At 39.9% G+C, this 21,045-nt stretch overlaps 1 protein-coding gene across 2 annotated transcripts; it reads right to left on the bottom strand.

The window, feature by feature from the left end:
- Positions 1–4,632: 4,632 nt before the first annotated feature.
- On the bottom strand, positions 4,633–20,083 carry scamp2l (secretory carrier membrane protein 2, like). Of its 2 annotated transcripts, none has more exons than XM_037691711.1 (9): positions 19,827–20,083; positions 19,228–19,305; positions 17,221–17,307; positions 9,679–9,790; positions 9,430–9,555; positions 9,159–9,318; positions 6,242–6,343; positions 5,865–5,982; positions 4,633–5,080 (listed from the first exon to the last, which is right to left on the bottom strand). In XM_037691711.1, the coding sequence occupies exons 1-9, from the start codon at positions 19,881–19,883 to the stop codon at positions 4,925–4,927; spliced, it is 996 nt and encodes a 331-aa protein (XP_037547639.1). In that variant the 5' UTR covers positions 19,884–20,083; the 3' UTR covers positions 4,633–4,924. The 2 variants fall into 2 exon arrangements, with proteins under 2 accessions (XP_037547639.1, XP_037547645.1); XM_037691717.1 differs by having other exon boundaries at positions 9,661–9,790; positions 19,240–19,305.
- Positions 20,084–21,045: the final 962 nt, after the last annotated feature.

Genomic DNA, 21,045 nt, shown 5'->3' with positions numbered 1-21,045 from the left:
CGTGTGGCATGGAGGCTGCACAGCTGCAGAAAGAAAAGCTTTGCAGAGAGTGATGAAGGCTGCACAGAAGTCTGTTGGAGTCAGTCTCCCCACCGTCACATACATCTACACCTCTAGATGCAGGAAGAGGGCCACCTGCATCATGAAGGACTCCACACACCCGGCACACACTTTTTGCCCCGCTCCCCTCAGGCAGAAAGCTGAGGATCTTTAAGTGTAGAACCACTAGACTGAGGAACAGCTTCTACCCTGAGGCTGTTAGACTCATGAATCTCTAACCAGGAAAAATTACTGTGAAAAATCGCTGTAATGCTTGTTGATGTGTGCTGCTGACTATCTATGCTGCTGATCTCATGCTGCTGTTGTTTTGGCACATTGTTTTTGTACTATTAGTGCTTAGCATATTCTTAGTCTTGTGTATTCTTACAAACCGGATTCCAAAAAAGTTGGGACACTAAACAAATTGTGAATAAAAACTGAATGCAATGATGTGGAGGTGCCAACATCTAATATGTTATTCAGAATAGAACACAAATCACAGATCAAAAGTTTAAACTGAGAGAATGTATCATTTTAAAGGAAAATCTGTTGTTTCCAAATTTCATGGCATCAACAAATCCCCAAAAAGTTGGGACAAGTCCATTTTTACCACTGTGTGACATCCCCCCTTCTTCTTACAACACTCAACAGACGTCTGGGGACAGAGGAGACCAGTTTCTCAAGTTTAGAAATAGGAATGCTCTCCCATTCATGTCTAATACAGGCCTCTAACTGTTCAATCGTCTTGGGCCTTCTTTGTCACACCTTCCTCTTTATGATGCACCAAATGTTCTCTATAGGTGAAAGATCTGGACTGCAGGCTGCACATTTCAGTACCCGGATCCTTCTCCTACGTAGCCATGATGTTGTGATTGCTGCAGAATGTGGTCTGGCATTATCGTGTTGAAAAATGCAGGGTCTTTCCTGAAAGAGATGACGTCTAGATGGGAGCATATGTTGTTCTAGAACCTGAACATAGTTCTCTGCATTAATGGTGCCTTTCCAGACATGCAAGCTGCCCATGCCACAAGCGCTCATGCAACCCCATACCATCAGTGATGCAGGCTTCTGAACGGAGCGTTGATAACAACTTGGGCTATCCTTGTCCTCTCTGGTCCGGATGACATGGCGTCCCAGTGTTCCATAAAGAACTTCAAATCGTGACTCATCTGACCACAGAACAGTCTTCCATTTTGCCACACTCCATTTTAAATGACCCCTGGCCCAGTGCAAACGTCTGAGCTTGTGGAGCTTGCTTAGAAATGGCTTCCTCTTTGCACTGTAGAGTTTCAGCTGGCAACGGCGGATGGCACGGTGGATTGTGTTCACTGACAATGCTTTCTGGAAGTATTCCTGAGCCCATTCTGTTATTTCCTTGACAGTGGCATTCCTGTTTGAGGTGCAGTGACTTTTAAGGGCCCGGAGATCACCAGCATCCAGTAGAGTTTTACGGCCTTGACCCTTATGCACAGCGATTGTTCCAGATTCTCTGAATCTTTTGATGATGTTATGCACGGTTGATGATGATAACTTAAAAGTCTTTGCTATTTTACGCTGGGTAACACCATTCTGGTACTGCTGCACTATCTTTCTGCACAACAATGGTGGAATTGGTGATCCTCTTACCATCTTGGCTTCTGAGAGACACTGACACTCTGAGAAGCTCTTTTTATACCCAATCATGTTGTCAATTGGCCTAATTAGTGTTAATTGGTCTTCCAGCTGTTCGTTATATGCTCAATTTCCTTTTTCCAGCCACTTATTGCTACTTGTCCCAACTTTTTTGGGATTTGTTGACACTGTGAAATTTTGAATTAACGTATTTTTCCTTTAAAATGTTACATTTACTCAGATTAAACTTTTGATCTGTCATCTATGTTATATTACGAATAAAATATTGACATTTGCCATCTCCACATCATTGCATTCAGTTTTTATTCACAATTTGTTTAGTGTCCCAACTTTTTTGGAATCTGGTTTGTAGTTTAGTGAATGTAGTATATTCTTAATTCATGACTCAGATCTTACTAATGCTTTTCTTTATAATTTGTGTTTTTGTTGGATGCATCTGGTACCCTGTGTACATAGTTTCGTCCCACCTCATGTACCACATGTGTATGACAAATAAATCTCTGACTCTGACAACACAAGGGTCACCTGCAGATTAAGGAACAGGATGACAGAACAATCTGAATTTTGAGACTACTTCTTTATGAGTTTCTAATCCTGCTTGCACTTTCACTTAGTGTAAGCCACAGAAGAAATAGTTTTAGAGTAAAATGTGATAAAATGTAAATGCTAGTACATTAGTATTTTCTACAAGTCTAGCAGTCCACGCGCGCATGCGCAATCCTATTTGTCATGTTTTCTATATTCATCATCACTAAAATTTTGTTTTGAATGCAGTTACGAATGTCGCTTCCATGTAGTTTCCATTGGGCTACTTCTTCTAGCTCATGACACACCGAACATTATATTTTACTCCAATAACTCAGCTAGAACTGAGAGACGACGGGAGTGAAGTCGTATTTTGTTATTTGACGCTAAAGCAGCGGTCTAAAATAGTGGATATCAACACAAATCTGCGCTGTGCTGATCTATTTAAACTGTAATTGCCTGTCTGCTTTTATAGCTGTACGGTTCTAGTTGGCGGTGGGTTAATAAAGATTAGACTAAAGTTAGCTGCAGCTCAGGAACTAAGCTCCGACTTATCGGTTAGCCAGGCAGCTAACAGGCGTGTAAACAAGCGGAACACAGAAGTAGAGCTCAGACAATTTCGTTACACTGGAAAGTTTTACGCCTTCACAAGGTTAAGTGTTAATGTTACATTTTACTCCAGCGAAGGAGTGACGGGGTTTTGAGGTTTGCACTCACCGCCGTCGCTTTCTCCTCGTCCGCCATCTTGAGATGTGGTCAACAGTAGAAGCTGTTGCCATGGTTACAGAAGACCTGCCCACAGGATTTCTGCTTTACAGACTGCTGCACAGGTGGGCGTACCCGGAAGTGTTTACAGTCAGCATCAAGCATGGCATCAAGGAGCTAAATTATGGAAACACCTACCTAGTTGTTGTTTTTTTTTAAATACTTTTCTAGGATTGGAGTTTAAATGTTTTGTCTCGTTCTCATGTCCGTCACTCTGTCAAATATTAAAACTGGTGACACAAACACCAAACTGAAAAAAAATACAAATATGTGTAACTTCAGGATTAACATTCTTAACTCAAAGCTCTTCCTGCTAAAGTTAACGCTGGCAAAACTGCAAGGGGATTTCCAGTTACTGCACCACCCCAAGCATTCACAATGAATGGTACATTTTATGAAATACAAAGATTGCTTATCTGGACTGTTAAGAGGGTTTTAGAATATAATGCCTTGCATTTATGTGCACCAAATAAACAAACTGATGCAAAGTCAATATACAAGTTTAAACATATATAGAAATCTTTGACAAATAACCCTTGCATTTACCGGTAATCTTGACGTGACCTTTTAGCCTTTACATGTGGTACCTTTCTGCAAGACTGGCTTCCAACCATTCCAGTCAATAATCATATGGATGAAGCATTCAGCAAGTGCAACATTAGAGACTTAAAGGCTTTATTTAAACCAGTTTATTGCATGTTCAGACAGAGAATGTGTTCAAAGCAACACCCATCCACTGAATAGTTTAAATAAGAACATTTTAATAGACATTATGATTAAGACAGAGAAACTTCACCAAAACACAAATCTATTCATGAGCATACAATCATAACTCCCACACAAATCTGCTTAAACGGCACCAAGTTAATCATAATCTAATTTGGTGTTACAATGACAAAATAAGATACGTTTGTCAGATATTTACATGCAAAGAGAAGCAAAACTCCAAACACCCTTTAAATAGTAACTACATTTAACATTTATGTGCAAGTATTGTTCTTTCAGCTCTTTAATGCAATGTCTAACTTCAAAAATGTCAGTAAATTTACATCAAGCCTGAAGGTTTCAACTAGTAACCCTAGTGTTTGTGAAAATGAAAGAAAACAAAAGTCTCCTTCACAACTCTACATGAATAAAATGTAACATCCCCCTCTTTCACCTTCATTTACCCATTTAGACATATTCTATCAAAACTCAGTAAGTTGATAAAAATAGGCCTTCATCCCATCACCTTCATTAGTCATTAGCTTGTGCAGGCTAATGCTGATGAAAACATCAAATCTTAAAAACATCACCATAAATTCAACTTGGTATGCTGTAAGTTCAGGTCAGAAGGATAAACTGGTCACTCCGTAGGCCTCACATGCAGAATATATGAATCAACCTCTGCATGCAGTGCTTTATTCTAAAGGCTCCAGGTGTTTTACAGTGTGTAGGATGCTAAGTCAGAAAAATGCAGTCTGCACATGCAAAGTATTGCTTTTTGTACAAGTCAAACTCTGCATGCAGAATTTATTCTTAAGGCTCCTGTGTGATGGTTGTAAATTAACACTTTGCGTTTAACAAAAGCTGAATTTAAAATAAATGCCTTAACTGCATCCCCAAGAATGGTTTCTACTCATTTTTATCCTTCAGTACTTTTGTTGAGACTTACCGAAACCAACAGCACGCAGTGTTTAAAAGTTCAATTATAATATTAAAAATAACAGTCATGTTCAAAGCGTTACATGCTTTAACATGCCTTCTTATTTTTACTTGTTGCCACAATGCAAAATTTAGTCCTATAAGAGGAGAATGGATGCCTTCTTAGGCCTGTTTTTATAACAAGATATTGCTGGTTTGACTAATTTTAACAAAATAATCAAACTTGTGTCCCTTAAGTTTACTTAATAATAATTATTGAAAATATGTCTTGGTCTGCAGGTCTGACAGAATAATAGACTGAGGCACAAGTGGGAGCAGTCTAATTTTGATGGTTCTGGCCAAAGGCTCCCTGGGCAGCAGAGGTAGCAGCAGACGCTGCAGCGTTCTGAAAGTTTCGATTGGTCAGGACTCCTTTGGAAAACTCCTCCTGGGCCTTGGTGAAGCTCGCTCCTGTCCTCCTGTACTTAGCATGGACCTGAAATAAGAACAATGAAGGCTATAAGCAGTCGTAATTTTAGCCTCCTTTTGGGGGCACCCCATAAGTTTATTTCAGCACCTCTGAAAAATAAAGTTAAGATTTTATATATATATATATATATATATATATATATATATATATATATATATATATATACACACACACACACACACATTTCTGTTTATTGCATTTATGATTCAATGCAACAAAATAAACAAATTTAAAAAGTAACAGATCATTGTAATACTTGGTTTATTTACATAATAACTTTAATTGCTGGATGTCCGGCCCCTGAGCTGCTTTTTTTGCCCCCAGACCCCGCCCCCATCAGTACTGATAAAAGAAGAAAACTCAAACATTTTCTTGTTCTCATGAGTGAATGGTTAGCGTTTCTGAATCTTTAGTCGGTTTTTGTACTGCCTTTCTATGTCTTGTGTTGATTAAAGGTTTTGTTGCCTCTTTTGTTGGATACAGCTTTTTAATTTTTATAAATTTCCATCCTTTCATCCTGATGTAGTTTCAGTAAGTTAGAACAAACTTTTTAGCAGACAAAAACAACAAGAACGTTTCAGACATTGGGGCTTCTTTTTTAGTCAAGTCCAGTTAATCATAAGAAACTGCTCTCGTTAATTTTAACAGTTATGCTTAAAAATAGGACAGTTCAATATATGTCACTTACACTGAGACATGTTACTGTGAATTTAGCTTAACTGGATGATTTTGGAAAAAATAAATAAAACTCCATAGAAGAAAACATGCAACATGTTTTATATGAACTTACTATTTTTAGCAGGATGACAGCCAGGACAGCGTTCATGGTGAAAAACCCGGCCACTACCATCATAATCACAGCAACTGCCAAGTTGGTACCAAGCACAGAGATCGATAAGATCCAGCCACTGTCAAACAGACAATCATGAGCCAGAATCTACAGAATTAACCAGCACACAGTACGCCCCTGAGTGTAAAACACAAACATGAACGAGGCTCGCAAAGCTGAAGATTGAAAAGGCTTAAAAACAGAACGTTGAACAATTTCCTAAAGAAAAATGTGAAGTTCAGACATTTAAAAAGAGACAATCCAAACAATGAAAGTTCTCAGGAATTAAAACGTTGACACCTTAAAACTAACAAGTGTTTTCTTCAGTTTGTACTGACCTGTTTCCCCATGAGGGAATCCCCACAGACTGGATAATGTACACGGCCACTTGCATAAAAAAGACAAAGAAGAAGAAGAAGAAGCTGAAGGAGCTGTCGGACCTACGGGGAGAAAACAGGACAAGGAACGGACATTACAGATGTTGTTTGACATTCGAAGGTTTGATAACTGCTACACTGTCGGACCATGCAGACAAACTAAAGAGTTCAAATGTTTTAGTGAAGTGGGTCCAACCATGAAGAACTTTGTTCTGATCTGCATCATTTTTACTTGTAAGGAATGTTTGTGCTTCAGAGCCGTACGTCTCCAATAGTACGTACAATGTAAGGTTATTATCAAGAGATGAAAGCAGAAGTTTACATGCACAGTATTTTTTGTCCTTGTGCATAAAACAAAAGCACAGACACAAATTTGACTAAGAAAACATTTTTATCTTAAGGAGAAACTTTAGGATTGACATGTCATTTATTTTAATGATCTTTTTACAAAAATAGAGATCAGTGATCTTTTTTCTTAACTTGTTCTCCACTGAAGTCATACCATGACCTGCACCCGGGGCTTAATTTGAGCCGGATCTTGCCAGAATGCTCTTATTTTGACAGGGTGCGTTCCGGTAACGGTTTGCTTGGATCTGGTAACTCTCAGGCTTACCAATAATAAAGCTATGAACCCGTTTGACTGCCTTGAAAGAATAAAACCAATACATGTATTGGATAGGTAATCTGAAAATAATGACATAAACACTAATCGTAGACATAACAGCCAGTTACGAGCTTTCTAATATATCAGAGCTGCCCCTTCAAGTAAGCATTTCTGATTCTACCCTTAAAAAAAATCTCTGCCCCTACAAGTTCAGTCATGGGCAATTTAATTAAAACAGCAAAGTCCATGCTCAATAATCCAGGTATGCAATCCAACATTTTTCAGTTGGGTCATCTGGACAGTTTCTTTTCTTTGTGCTGAAACGTTTCGCCATCGATCCAGAAGGCTTCATCAGTCAAAGAAACACACAACAAAACTGATTCTTCCTCCAACAGCTTACTCCAAAGTGGAACAAACCAGTTCTGCTTGTGATAAGATGGTCTCTTTGATACGCCCCTCCTCCATTGCCGGCCCTCTTCCTTGTTGACAGTCGTGTCAAACTGGTTGAAAACAACAAAGTCCATGCTCAATAATCCAGGAGTAAGCTGTTGGAGGAAGAATCAGTTTTGTGTTGTGCGTTTCCTTGACTGATGAAGCCTTCCGGATTGAAGGCGAAACGTTTCAGCACAAAGAAAAGAAACTGTCCAGATGACCTGACTGAAAAATGTTGGATAATTAAACAGCACAACTAAATTGCAAATCAGTTTAACAGTTTTAAGTGGGTCATTAACACAATTTTGATTATTTATTAAAAATAAGACACCAGATAATTTAGTAACATGACTTAACCATTACACTCCACCTCCCCAAAAGTGCCAGCAAAACATTGCATTTCAGTTTTGCACCACTGAACTTTTAACCTGCTCTGCAGGTTGTCCAAACAGACCACACTAACACAGGGCTATTCAACTAAACTGCTCAGGGGGCCACAGTTAATGAAAGCCAAGACTCAGGAGGCAGACATCCAGCAGTTATTGTCATTAAGTAAGTTTGTTTAATGGTTTAAAATCTAGTTTTACTTAAAGATGAACCCATTGGTGGCCGAACTGAGTTCACCTTTAGGCCTGATTTGGCCCTCGGGCTGCCAGCTGAATAGCCTTGCACTAATACATCAGGACCAGATACGTCTGCTTCTCCAACAGTTTTGGATCCATTTGGTGTATTTTTTGGCCTATAAGTCACGGTTTTTGCATTAATTGTGTGCTCTGCAACTTATGGGCCGAAGCGACGTATTTATGGATTTTCCCATATTTATAAACCAGTTTTTGGCTGAGATGACCGTTTTCATTCATTCTGACTGAAAATATTGAACACTACCATTTTCAGCTGCTACAAGGTACTTGAGTAGTAGTAGTAGCATGTCGTTGTGTCATGCAATAGGTAAAAGTGGCTATTAATGACACAATCGGCCTGCCACCTTCGTCCACCTCGCCCGGAGCAACCATCAAATCAACTGCATTTCACTGCACCGCCCCAGTGAAATGCAGCTAATTTGACCATTGAAGTTCATTTGGTAAGTAAAAGTTCAACTGAGACACACCTTTGGTATAATGTCGAGCAAACAAATAATTGTTTTAGGTGCTTATCTTGTTAAATTCTGAAGAAATGGACAGCGAATCCTCTGCGTTCCTGTGTCCACGTACTGGCTTTTGAAAATGCAGCTGATTTGACCATCAAAGTGCATTTATTAAGCCAAAGTTAGACAGACACACCTTTACTATAATGTCAAGCAAACAAATAATTGTTTTTAAGTGTTAATCTTGTTAAATTCTTGTCAAAGTCCTCCCGTGCACGCCCTCGTGGCCGCCATTTGGCAGCTAATCGATTTTTGGCACAACACCGGCCCACATTTCCAGGTTGTCAGCGGTGACGCATGATGGATGTGACGTATTTATGCATTTTTCCACTTTCTTAGACATATTTGGACTGATGGGACTTATAGGGCGGTGCGACGTGTACAGCAGAAAATACAGTGCTAAATGTTTAATATATAATAAAATGAGCAGACATCCATGAAGCAAACAGAATTACGGAGATTTCTCTTGGACTACAACAGTTTTAAACTGGTTTATTCATGAACCTTTATTTAATGAGGTAAATTACATTGAGATCACAGAACTCTTTGGCAAGGGAGGCCTGGACCTCTGCAGCAAGTCTTTAGCTACCACTTGCAGAAACTGAAGACTTGCTGTAGAAACTTGTAGAAAACAGTTGTATCCAGTTCTGTTTGGGTCCAAATCAGAAAAATGAGTGCTGGCCCGTGAAACAGCTTACCTGAAGGCTTTGTACACCGGTCGGTACCAGCACACGAAGGCCACGGGGGTGAAGAGGATGAACCAGAGGATGGACAGGCCAAAGTCGACGCCTCTATTCTGGTCTGTCGTGAAGTAAGCCAGACATGCCAGCACGTTGAGGAACAGAGTGGAGCTGTGGACTTTAGAGAGGATTCAAAGGTGGAAAAATATAATTATGAAAAAGCAACAGTTTTAAGGGGAGACCAACTTGTCTGCACACAAAACAAACAAGTGTGTGAAGCTTTACGTACACATCCATAGGTAGTACATTCTTTTGCAGGTTCTGCGGTAGTCCTCAGGGATTTCCTCAAAGTTCTGATAGAAGCAGGGCTTGATGGGAGAAAACTTTGGAAGAGGTGGCCAGTTGTTCTCTTTAGCTAAAAATCAAATGCCAACACCGAATTAATGGATTGCGTGTTTAGATTTATTGGTCATACACAGACGGACAACTTATTTCCCATGTTACAATGGAAGGCGCTTACTTCCGGGGGCAGCGTTACCGCTTGCAGTCCGGTTCTGAAACTCCTGCTCCCGTCGATCCAGCTCCGCTGCTTTCCTCTCCAGCTCCTCCTGCTGTTTGACCAGGTCGGCCTGAGCTGCTGCTGCAGCCGCCTGATAAAATGATGGACAAAGTGAGCTCAGAACTACTCCCTGCAGCGGTTTGCTTTCGAGCAGCTATGTGACGCCAAAATATGAAAAAATAGATGTAATTAAGCTTAAAAAAAAAAGTTCAGCAAGTGGGGAAAAAAATCCATTAAAGAATGAAACAGACCTGTTGGATCAGAGATCTATAATAAAATCAGGACTGTTTAGCTAAAGAAACGGGAAACTCCTGCTCAATTAACCTTATTAAATATGATTAAAAACACAGTATCAGTATCAGAAAGAGGGACAAATGGAAAATAGAATGTAAAATATAAAATGCCTCCACCCCATACAGTTATCATTTACTGTGCATGACTTTAGATAATACAGTAAAAGGCTGCGCCTCCCACGGGGCTGCAGCCTCAGACACCTCTGTCCTCCTCCTCCTACAACACAGCACTGCTCATTTGTCAGAGCTATGGTGACTGGTTTGATTTAAGTCTACCTCAGCTTTGATTTAAAAGGACGAAGCTTGTACAAATAAAACTTTACCTCAAGAACAACAGTGTGAATGTTTATGAAGCATTCATTGTTATCCATTTTTCTTCTGTACGTTTTTTGGCGTGATTCTCATCCCGCAGTTTTCAATCTATTTCAACAAAACACGAATCAAAACGTTTGGCTCTTTCAGAACAATCTTGCTATGACTTTTGGTTTTGGTGAAACTTTAGCTTTTTGAAATATTTAGCCTTTTCTGCCATTTTTTTCTTCAGAAAATTTTACATCCTTCAAATATTTAGATCCGTTTACAACCTTTTACTGCTCCTTTCACATTTTGTTCTGCTTCAGCTTCTTTCAGCTTCCTTGTGCAAATTTAACCTTTTTCAGCTATTTTCAGCAAATTTTAGCTGTTTTTTCCAGCTGTTTTGTGCTCCTTTTGGATTCTTTCTGCTAACTACAACATTTTTGTGCTTCTTCTAACTTCTTTCGGCTCCTTTCAGCTTATTTCTGCAAGTTTCAGCTTTTTCTACTATTTCAGCTATTGTTTTACTAATTTAGGCATTTTCAGCCAATTCCACATTTTTTTGCACTCATTTCAACTTTTTTCATCATAATTCAGCAAAGTGTGCTCACTCTACTTCTTGTAATTTCAGCTTCTTTCTGCTTTATTTAGCTACTTTTCAGCTGTTTTTTGTGTTCATTTCAGCCTTTTTTTAAAGATATTTTCTACTTTTTTTTTTTTTTGCTAATTTCTGCTTCTTTTAGCAAATGTGTTCTTTCTGCTTTCTACTGGTAATTGAAGCTTATTCTACCTTTTCTGCTACATTTTCAGAAAATATTTAGCTAAGTTCAGCTGTTAGTGTTAGATAAATTCTAAGTTTTTCTTGGTAATTTCTGCTACTTTCAGCCTTTGTCTGCTCATTTCAGCTCTATATACTATTTCAGCTATTTGTTTTGTGTGAATTTTAGATTTTTCAGCTAATTCCACTTTTTTTGTTTGTTTGTTTCAGCTCTTCCTTCTTGTAGGTTAAGCTTCTTTTAGCCTTTTCAACAGTTTTGTTGTTGCTAATTTCAGCTTTTTTTTAGCTGCATTTCCTAATTTTTGTGCTCATTTCTGCTAATTTAATTCAGCAAACGTGTGTTCTCTCTGCTGCTAATTTAGGCTTGTTCTTTCATTTCAGCTACATTTCAGTCTGTTTTTTCTTTTAGCTAATTTCAGCAGTGTTTCAGCAAGTTTTTCTGCAATAAGCATTCACACTGCATTTTTGCAGGAAATGCAATATCTCTAGTTAGGTACACAAATGAGTTTACTCAATAACTGGATGGTGTCCAGATCACCAGCCCTCTACCACCGTGCTTCACACTTGCTACAAAGTATTTGAGTACATGTCATTTCTTTAGTTTGCACAATTGTGTGGCTGAGCATTACCACCAATGCCCCATGTTCGTCTTACAGGGAAGTCGTTTCCTGCCAACTTGTTAGTTGTTCTTGAATTAAGGAAATGCTTTATAATTTGTCTAATTGTCCATGTCTACAAATCACTGGCAACACAAGGCAGCTGACGGCTCCATATAAGGTAAGAGCAATGCGTGTTTGTTTACACTGCGGAGCGGGGTCCGGTCTGTTTACATTCACACTGCACTGGAACCGCGCTGGAGTTCGCCTCTACCGGACCGAGACCTTGGTTTTAGCCCGGGCCAGAGTTCGCCTTTTTGTTCCGTGACAGAGTTCGATGGTGCGTTCACACCTCCCTAAACGAACCGGACTTTCAAGGAAAACGAGCTAGAGTTCGATTAAAGCGGACTAAACAGGGCTGGTGTGAATGCACCCTTAAGCGCAGAGGTGACAGGGCCTTCTCTGTAGCAGGACCAAGACTTTGGAATGAGTTACCTCTGCTTGTCAGACTGGCCCCCTCCCTCTCGGTTTTCAAGTCCCGTTTAAAAACCCACTATGCGGTGGCTTTTAACACCAGATGATCTGTGTTTTGATCCTGTATGCTCCACACTGGTTTGTCGTCATTATCTGCATCGTTTTTATGTCTATTTTTCTGATTTACTTCATTTTGTATTTTGCTTTGTGTGTTACCTGTTGTTCTGTCTGTACAGCACTTTGGTTGGCCTTGTCGCTGTTTTAAGTGCTTTATAAATAAAGTGGTATGGTATAATTTAACATTTACTCTGATAACTGAAGCCCCATTAGTTTGCAGTGAAGCTGAGATTTGTTTTTATTCCAGTGAGCACAGCAGAAATGGTCAAATCGTTGGGACTCCTACACTTGGACAGATAGGCAACTAACCATCTGAAGTGTTTTACTCTTGAAAATAATATTTTAGATGAAAAATTATCAACACACCATTTTGGAAAATACCTTGAAGTTTTTTTCTAATTAACTCAAAGCAACAACTGCTTCTTTAAGGTTATTGCTGACGGTCTTCCTACTTGGAATGAAGTTGTTACAAAAGTTAAAGCTCTGAAACAGTTCCAGCAAACTGCACAAACATTTTTAATACCAACGCTCACACTCGTGATGGGTTCATTCAAATGCATTTGACACGCTGTGTTTACATCCCTTATTCATTTCACTTGTGGCAGAAAACTATATTTGTAACAAGCCATTTCTCCATGTTGTGTTAGTTTTATTATTACTCAGATGTAGAGAACTCACTGAAGGGAATCTTAAAAGGTAAATCTTTAAATTTACAATGAAACTTTTGGACAAGGCATGTTAATAATTAAATCAACTGAAAGAACAGTTTAACAACAGTTTTAGGTGAACAAGCTACTTTTCCCCAGATATCTTAAAAAACCTGACATGATCCAGGTTCCATTCAAAAGCCACAACTCTGCGACGTGTTTTAGCTCATTAATTGTGTATCATACCATCCATCCATCCATCCATCCATCCATCCATCCATCCATCCATCCATTATCTCCAGTGCCCATGTCCAGCAATCACTGTGCGAGGGGCACCCTGGACAGGTCTCCAGTCCATCACAGGGACACACAGAGAAAACTACTATTCACTCTCTCACTCACACCAATTTAGAGTCACCAATCAGTCTAACATGCATGTTTTTGGTCTGTGGGAAGAAACCGGAGTACCCGGAGAAAACATACGCATGCACGGAGAGAACATGCAAACTCCACCCAGAAAGGCCCCCGGACCGGGATTTGAATCGGCAACCTTCTCGCTGAGAGGCAGCAGCTCTACCAGTTGCGCCACTGTGCTGCCCTATACCATACCACTTTATTTATCAAGCACTTAAAAACAGCATGAAGGCCAACCAAAGTGCTGTACAACAAAACAAATAGCCAAGGACACAGGATGCAATACATTAAAAAATACAGAGGTAAACATAATAAACTAAAGGAAAACAATGAAAACACAAAGTTAAAATCAACTCGCACTGGATCAAAAGGCAGGGAATAAAAGTGAGTTTTTAAATGAGATTAAAACCAGTAAGCGAGGAGCCTGCTGCCTGGCATGTAGTGGTGTCATGCCACAGTTTTGAACCTGCAGCAAAGAAGGTCCTGTCACCTCTGAGCTAAAAATGAGTGCCTGGAACCAATAGAAGCATCTGGTCTGCTGACCTCAGAGAGCGCTGTGGGACATATGGCTGCAGCAGATCAGTGAGATAGGATGGGGCAGTACTGTTCAGAGATTTGAAAACATACAGAAGGATTTTAAAATGAATTCAAAAGTGAACCGGGAGCCAGTGAAGGGAGGCTAAAAACAGAAATGTGCTCAATTGTGCCTGTACCAGTTAAAAAATAGGCTGCAGCATTATGGACCAGTTGTAATCGTACAATGGAGGTCTGATGATTCCAAAAAGAAGCACGTTGCTGTAATCGAGCCTGAAAGCTACGAAAGAATGTATTTAATGTCTCAGGTTTATTTTTGGACAGTGTGGGCTTCAATTTAGACTAATCTGAAAAACAACATTTAACAATCGTGTTTACAAAACTAACACAGTAACTGTGTTGTTCTTATGTTGCTTTGTGGTTTTCAGCTCCTGGTTTATGCAGTTTCTGTTGCTCAAAACTAAAGTTTACCATGCTGAAGATCATTTACAGTGTCTTGTGAAAGTATTCGCCCCCTTGAACTTTTCAACCTTTTGCCACATTTCAGGCTTCAAACATAAAGATATAACATTTTAATTTTTTGTGAAGAATCAACAACAAGTGGGACACAATCGTGAAGTGGAATGAAATTTATTGGATGTGTCAAACTTTTTTAACAAATAAAAAACTGAAAAGTGGGGCGTGCAATATTATTCGGCCCCCTTGCGTTAATACTTTGTAGCTCCGCCTTTTGCTGCAGTTCCAGCTGCAAGTCTCTTGGGGTTTGTCTCTATCAGTTTTGAACATGGAGCCACTGAAATTCTTGCCCATTCTTCCTATAAAACAGCTCGAGCTCAGTGAGGTTGGATGGAGAGCGTTTGTGAACAGCAGTCTTCAGCTCTTTCCACAGATTCTCGATTGGATTCAGGTCTGGACTTTGACTTGGCCATTCCAACACCTGGATACGTTTATTTGTGAACCATTCCATTGTAGATGTGTCTTTATGTTTTGGATCATTGTCTTGTTGGAAGATAAATCTCCGTCCCAGTCTCAGATCTCTTGCAGACTCAAACAGGTTTTCTTCCAGAATGGTCCTGTATTTGGCCCCATCCATCTTCCCATCAATTCTGACCATCTTCCCTGTCCCTGCTGACGAAAAGCAGGCCCAAACCATGATGCTGCCACCACCATGTTTGACAGTGGGGATGGTGTGTTCAGGGTGATGAGCTGTGTTGCTTTTACACCAAACATATCGTTTTGCATTGTAGACAAACAGATTTTGGTTTCATCTGACCAGAGCACCTTCTTCCACATGTTTGGTGTCTCTCAGGTGCTTGTGTCAAACTTTAAACAACTCTTTTTATGGATATCTTTGAGAAATGGCTTTCTTCTTGCCGCACTTCCATAAAGGCCAGATTTGTGCAGTGTACAACTGATTGTTGTCCTATGGACAGACTCTCCCACCTCAGCTGCAGATCTCTGCAGTTCATCCAGAGTGATCACGGGCCTCTTGGCTGCATCTCTGATCAGTCTTCTCCTTGTTCCAGATGAAAGTTTAGAGGGACGGCCGGGTCTTGGTAGATTTGCAGTGGTCTGATACTCCTTCCATTTCAATATGATTGCTTCCACAGTGCTCCTTGGGATGTTTAAAGATTGGGAAATCTTTTTGTATCCAAATCCAGCTTTAAACTTCTCCACAACAGTATCTTGGACCTGTCTGGTGTGTTCCTTGGTCTTCATGATGCTCTCTGCGCTTTGAACAGAACCCTGAGACTATCACAGAGCAGGTGCATTTATACGGAGACTTGATTACACACAGGTGGATTCTATTTATCATCATCAGTCATTTGGGACAACATTGGATCATTCATAGATCCTCACTGAACTTCTGGAGTGAGTTTGCTGCTCTGAAAGTAAAGTGGACCAATAATATTGCACGCTCCACTTTTCAGTTTTTTATTTGTTAAAAAAGTTTGACACATCCAATAAATTTCATTCCACTTCACGATTGTGTCCCACTTGTTGTTGATTCTTCACAAGAAATTAAAATTTTATATCTTTATGTTTGAAGCCTGAAATGTGGCAAAAGGTTGAAAAGTTCAAGGGGGCCAAATACTTTCACAAGGCACTGTAAATGGACTTTTACGTCCTTTATTATTTGTGTAATAAAGCTAAATTGTTGTCCATGCACCCAGGGCCGGATTTAGGAGGATGGGGGGCCCCTGGGCTGGAGTCAATATATGGGGGCCCTATATATATATATATATATATATATATATATATATATATATACATACATACATACATTTTTTTTTTTATGTGTTTGTTTTGTTTTAGAGGATGAGCAGAAAATGACAGAACAGTAAGTTTGCACAACTTACAACTTTAATAAGCCAGTTGTCACAAACTACAAACAACTCTGAACTCTTTTCTAGAAAGACTAAACCACATGTTGGGGTTGAAACTAGAATATGATGCTTGCATCATATTCTAGTTTTTTTTCATATTCTATGATTTTTTACAGCCCCCTGTTCTCAATAAAAGCAGAGGTCGGTGCAAATGAACAATTTTCATCTTCTAGACCAAGGTTTGTACAGAGAACATCTTGAAAAATATGAAGAACAAAATACAGATTTCCATTTATTAATGACACTTCTGCATTCATCTTATTTGGAGGAACTAGAACCACAAACACAACCGACATTTACTCAAACGCAAACCATGTAGCCCAAATAAGAAAATACTCAACCCTGAAAAGTTAGAAACTTTGAGCCTGTCTCATAATGCAGACATGCAAAATCTTTGTTTTGTATCTACAATCATTTAAATTTTTACTTTAATTTAGCAGATGAACTTTAAAAAAGACCAAGTTTGTTTTCAAATTATTTTACAGCCCCAAAGTTCTTTCAGTCAGCCTGTCAGTTTAGGCATTTTGTTTGTCGCCTCTTTGTCGCAATGCTCTTTTTCTTTTCTCTTCCTTCTTTTCTGCGCTCCGCTGTCATATTTTTTGTTGTCCGCCATTGTAAAATATATTCCCTGACGCTCCTCCCCAATGCGTAAGATGCGTCAAAAGTGGACCAATAACAAGCAAGCATTCAAGATGGACGTTTGCCAGAACAAATTGGAACATTTTTCATCGGTGCTGTCAAAATCATCATAGTCATTGATTAAATTCTGACACTGTCCATTCACAAAAACATAAAACATCCTTCGGGGCCCCCAAAATGCCGGGGCCCCGGGCTGCAGCCCCTGTAAGCCCCTGCTAAAATCCAGCCCAGCATGCACCTCATGCACCATGATTCTCAAAGTCTGTGTGTCGCTGTTCGTTTTAAGACATTATTCTAAAAATTATAATTTTTACCTATTCCCTTTTCTTTGATGACTTTTGTACTTACTTTTGGAGTTTGCTCCACAGAGGTCTGGAGTACGGCGGGTTGGGAGGAGGTGGCAGAGACTGGGATGGTCGTTCCAGAATAGTCTCCCTGTAAAAAGGATAAAAGCAGACCATCTTTAAAAATAACTACCGCACTTGCCGCCGTACACATCACACCGCCGTATAAGTCGCATCAGTCCAAATGTGTCTAATAAAGTGGAAAAAAAACATAAATATGTCGCTTCACCATATAAGTCGCATCTATTATGCATCACCTCTGACGCGTTGCGTTTGTTATGCGTCACCACTGACCACCCGAAAATGTGGGCTGGTGTTGTGCCAAAAATCGATTGGCTGCCAAATGGCGGCTGCGAGTGTGTGCACGGGAGGACTTTAACAAGAGTTGAACAAGATTAACACTTAAAAACAATTATTTGTTTGTTCGAAATTATAGCAAAAAGTGTGTCTCAGTCTAACTTTTCCTTAATAAATGCACCTTAATGGTCAAATCAGCTGCATTTGAAAAATCGATGCATGGCTGCAGGAGCACACAGAGGGAGGACTTACTGTGAATTTCTTTAAACTTTAACAAGATAACCATCTAAAACGATTGTTTGTTTGCTCGACATTATAGTAAAGGTGTGTCTCAGTTGAACTTTTCCTTAATAAATGCACCTTAATGTTCAAATCAGCTGCATTTCTCCTGGGCGGCGCAGCAAAATGAAGCTGATTTGACGTTTGCTCCAGGAGTTCCAGAGCGAGACGAAGGTGGCTCTGTATGGCAAGCCAAGAGTCTCATTAATAGCCAGTTGGCTTGCTACATTAGTCCCCCTAGTGGCTGAAAATGGTAGTATTCAATATTTTCCATGTCAGAATGAATGAAATCGTCAGATCTCAGACAAAAATTGGGTTATAAATATGCGGGGAAAAACAAGTTGCTTCGCTAAAGTCACAGGTAGGTCCGTCAAGATAACAAATTTTGCTGGGTGATCGTCTCAAAAATTATTGTGATAAACGATAATATTGTTTGAAATTTGACAATAATTAGTACTGATTGTCAAATTTAAAAAGAAATGTTGGTTAATTTGTTTTGAGTGTAGTATCTTTTTTGACCACCAGATGGCAGTATAAGACTGTTTTAAAACAACAAAGTCCATGCTCAATAATGCTCACCAGGTATACAATCCAACATTTTTCAGTCAGGTCATCTGGAGAGTTTCTTTTTTTTTGTTTGTGCTGAAGCACAAACAAAAAAAAAGAAACTCTCCAGAGCACAAACAAAAAAAAAGAAACTCTCCAGATGACCTGACTGAAAAATGTTGGATAAGACTGTATTACCCGAAGGATGGATAGTGAGGGAGCGAGCAATGTGTCCCTTTAAGAAAAGTGGTAGGGAGGCTTCTTGACTTGACACGGGCTGTCTCTCTTTCCTTTTTTCGGTTCTCAAAATGGCGGACGCTCGATGTGGTTTGAGCTCGATAGCATAACATTTTTCACACAAAGCTTTTAATAAAAATAAAAAAAATCAGTAAACAAGTTCTCAGCTTCTTTTTGCAGAGAAAAACAACTTTTTACACAAAGGCACGGGTTTCGACTGAATTTTGGAACTTCAACAAGACAGAGGTTTTTTCCCCGAGGTCGGCCTGTTAGCTTAGCTCGTAGCTTAGCTTCGCTGCTTTTAACGATCCCAAAACACAATTTTGGATCGTTAAAACAGATTTTAACGAGAAAAGGAGGGGTCAGTGAAGAGCACCGGAGTTGAGCCTTTTATCATCCAGTGTCTTCAGTAGAAAGAGAGACACGAAGAAACGATAAAGCCGATAAATGAAAATGAGGTCGATCATTTTCATTGATCATGCGATTAATTGATTTATTGTTTATCGAGACAGGCCTAGTCGCAGGGCATGCTAATTTATGCAAAAAAAGGTGCGACTTATACAGCACAAAGTATGGTACATAAGCTCTCAGTGGTGGGAAGGGCAAGTAAAGTATTATTTCAATAAGTGCAGTAAAAATATAAGTACGTCACCATTTCAGTGGCAGAGAATGGGTTGTACCCTGCAAGGCTTTCAGCGACCCTGCTGGTGGCTTGTGTGACCGAGGCATCCTGAAAGGATTCCAAAAAACACAGAGGTGAAGACATGAACCCAAAGAGGAGAAGACGAATCCTACATGAACAGAAGCTGGATTTAAATTCGCATCAAGTGAAATTACTCCACACAAGCCCGACTACAAACATGTCAACAAAACAAAGAGAACTACACGAAGTCCAGCTTGGACAGACAGTTGAGAACAGATGATTAAAAACCTCATAATGGATGGTATGAGGAAGAGATGATGGCTGACTAGCTGAAAGCACCTGTTGGGTTCTGCTCACCTGCCCAGGTGAGTTTAAATTGGTGGGGGAAAAAAACGTTTTGTTTTGTTTTGTTTTTCCATTATAAAGTCGCATACATGTTGTGACTTAATACGTGTTATATCTTCTATACGTGACAAAGATCGTAGAACAGGAAATACAGAGGCCGAACCCAGCGGCCAACCAACCGAACAGGTTTCTTGTTGCAGCGTATCCCTTTCGGTCTTCACTTGACACCTGAACAGTGGACTCACGGACACACACTCACTAACCTGGAACGGGTTCACGTCCACTGGGTCTGCGAACGGGTTGCTGTCGAATCCCGACATGGTGGGAGAAAGTTTTCTTTACGTGAAATAAACACGAGAGCTCCCGTCTCTGCCAGACGGCGGATCCTTCCGATGCTGCTGCTGCGCGACACTCGGCCTCTGCGCATGCGCCGTGTCAGGAGTAAGGAGCGTCACCAGAGGTTGCCCCGAGTCGTTTCCACTCGGTTAGCCCACTTTTAGTTGGACAAATAACGTGAATTGGCTCTAATGTGAGCGGTTCTCGTGACAGTCTGCCGTCTCGTGTTTGTCCTGGACTTTAGGTGGTCCGCGAAGAAGGCAACACGCGCAAACGAGCTCCTTTTCTCACCTGCACATCGAGGACACCTGGTGCCTTCAGGTGCTCCTGGGAATTTTATAAAATTAAATAATACCGGTTAGAAAAAATCCGCCTTTATTTTTAAGTTTTTTATATATACTTTTTAACAATGTACGTTTTTGACTGAGCTATGTTTTCAGATAAAAAGTTTATTTGACACCACCCAAGATGATAAATTAAAGCTACTCATTGGAAAGTCATAAAGAGTTAAAAAAAATCCAACATTTTTTCAGTCAGGTCATCTGGACAGTTTCTTTTTTTTGTGCTTAAACGTTTCGCCTTCGATCCAGAAAGCTTCATCAGTCAAGGAAACGCACAACAAAACTGATTCTTCCTCCAACAGCTTACTCCAAAAGTGGAACAAACCAGTTCTGCTTGTGATGAGATGGTCTCTTTGGTACGCCCCCTCCTCCATTGCCGGCCCTATTTTGACAGTCTTGTCAAACTGGTTGAAAACAACAAAGTCCATGCTCAATAATCCAGGTATAAAATCCAACATTTTTCAGTCAGGTCATCTGGACAGTTTCTTTTTTTTTTTTTTGTGCTGAAACGTTTCGCCTTCGGTCCAGAAGGCTTCATCACTCCAGATGATCTGACTGAAAAATGTTGGATTGTATACCTGGATTATTGAGCATGGACTTTGTTGACCTGTTAAAAAAGTTATAATAACCTGCACAGTGTTTTCCCCCCATGTCGATGGTTAGTGTGTCCTTTAATTAGGAGTCTGATGGCAGAATATATGAAGAGCTGCAGACCACCAGGTGCTTGTTTTTCTACTAAAACAGCTGAAGTGACTGAAAATAGGTCACAAATAGCTACATCCATGGAAGAACCATTTGGGATGAA

Source organism: Nematolebias whitei, chromosome 2 (assembly GCF_014905685.2).
Source record: "Nematolebias whitei isolate Nwh7 chromosome 2, NemWhi1, whole genome shotgun sequence".
Classification (NCBI taxonomy): Eukaryota; Metazoa; Chordata; class Actinopteri; order Cyprinodontiformes; family Rivulidae; genus Nematolebias; species Nematolebias whitei.
The sequence above is the reverse complement of the archived record's forward strand: the minus strand, read 5'-3'. Positions and strand labels throughout refer to the sequence as shown.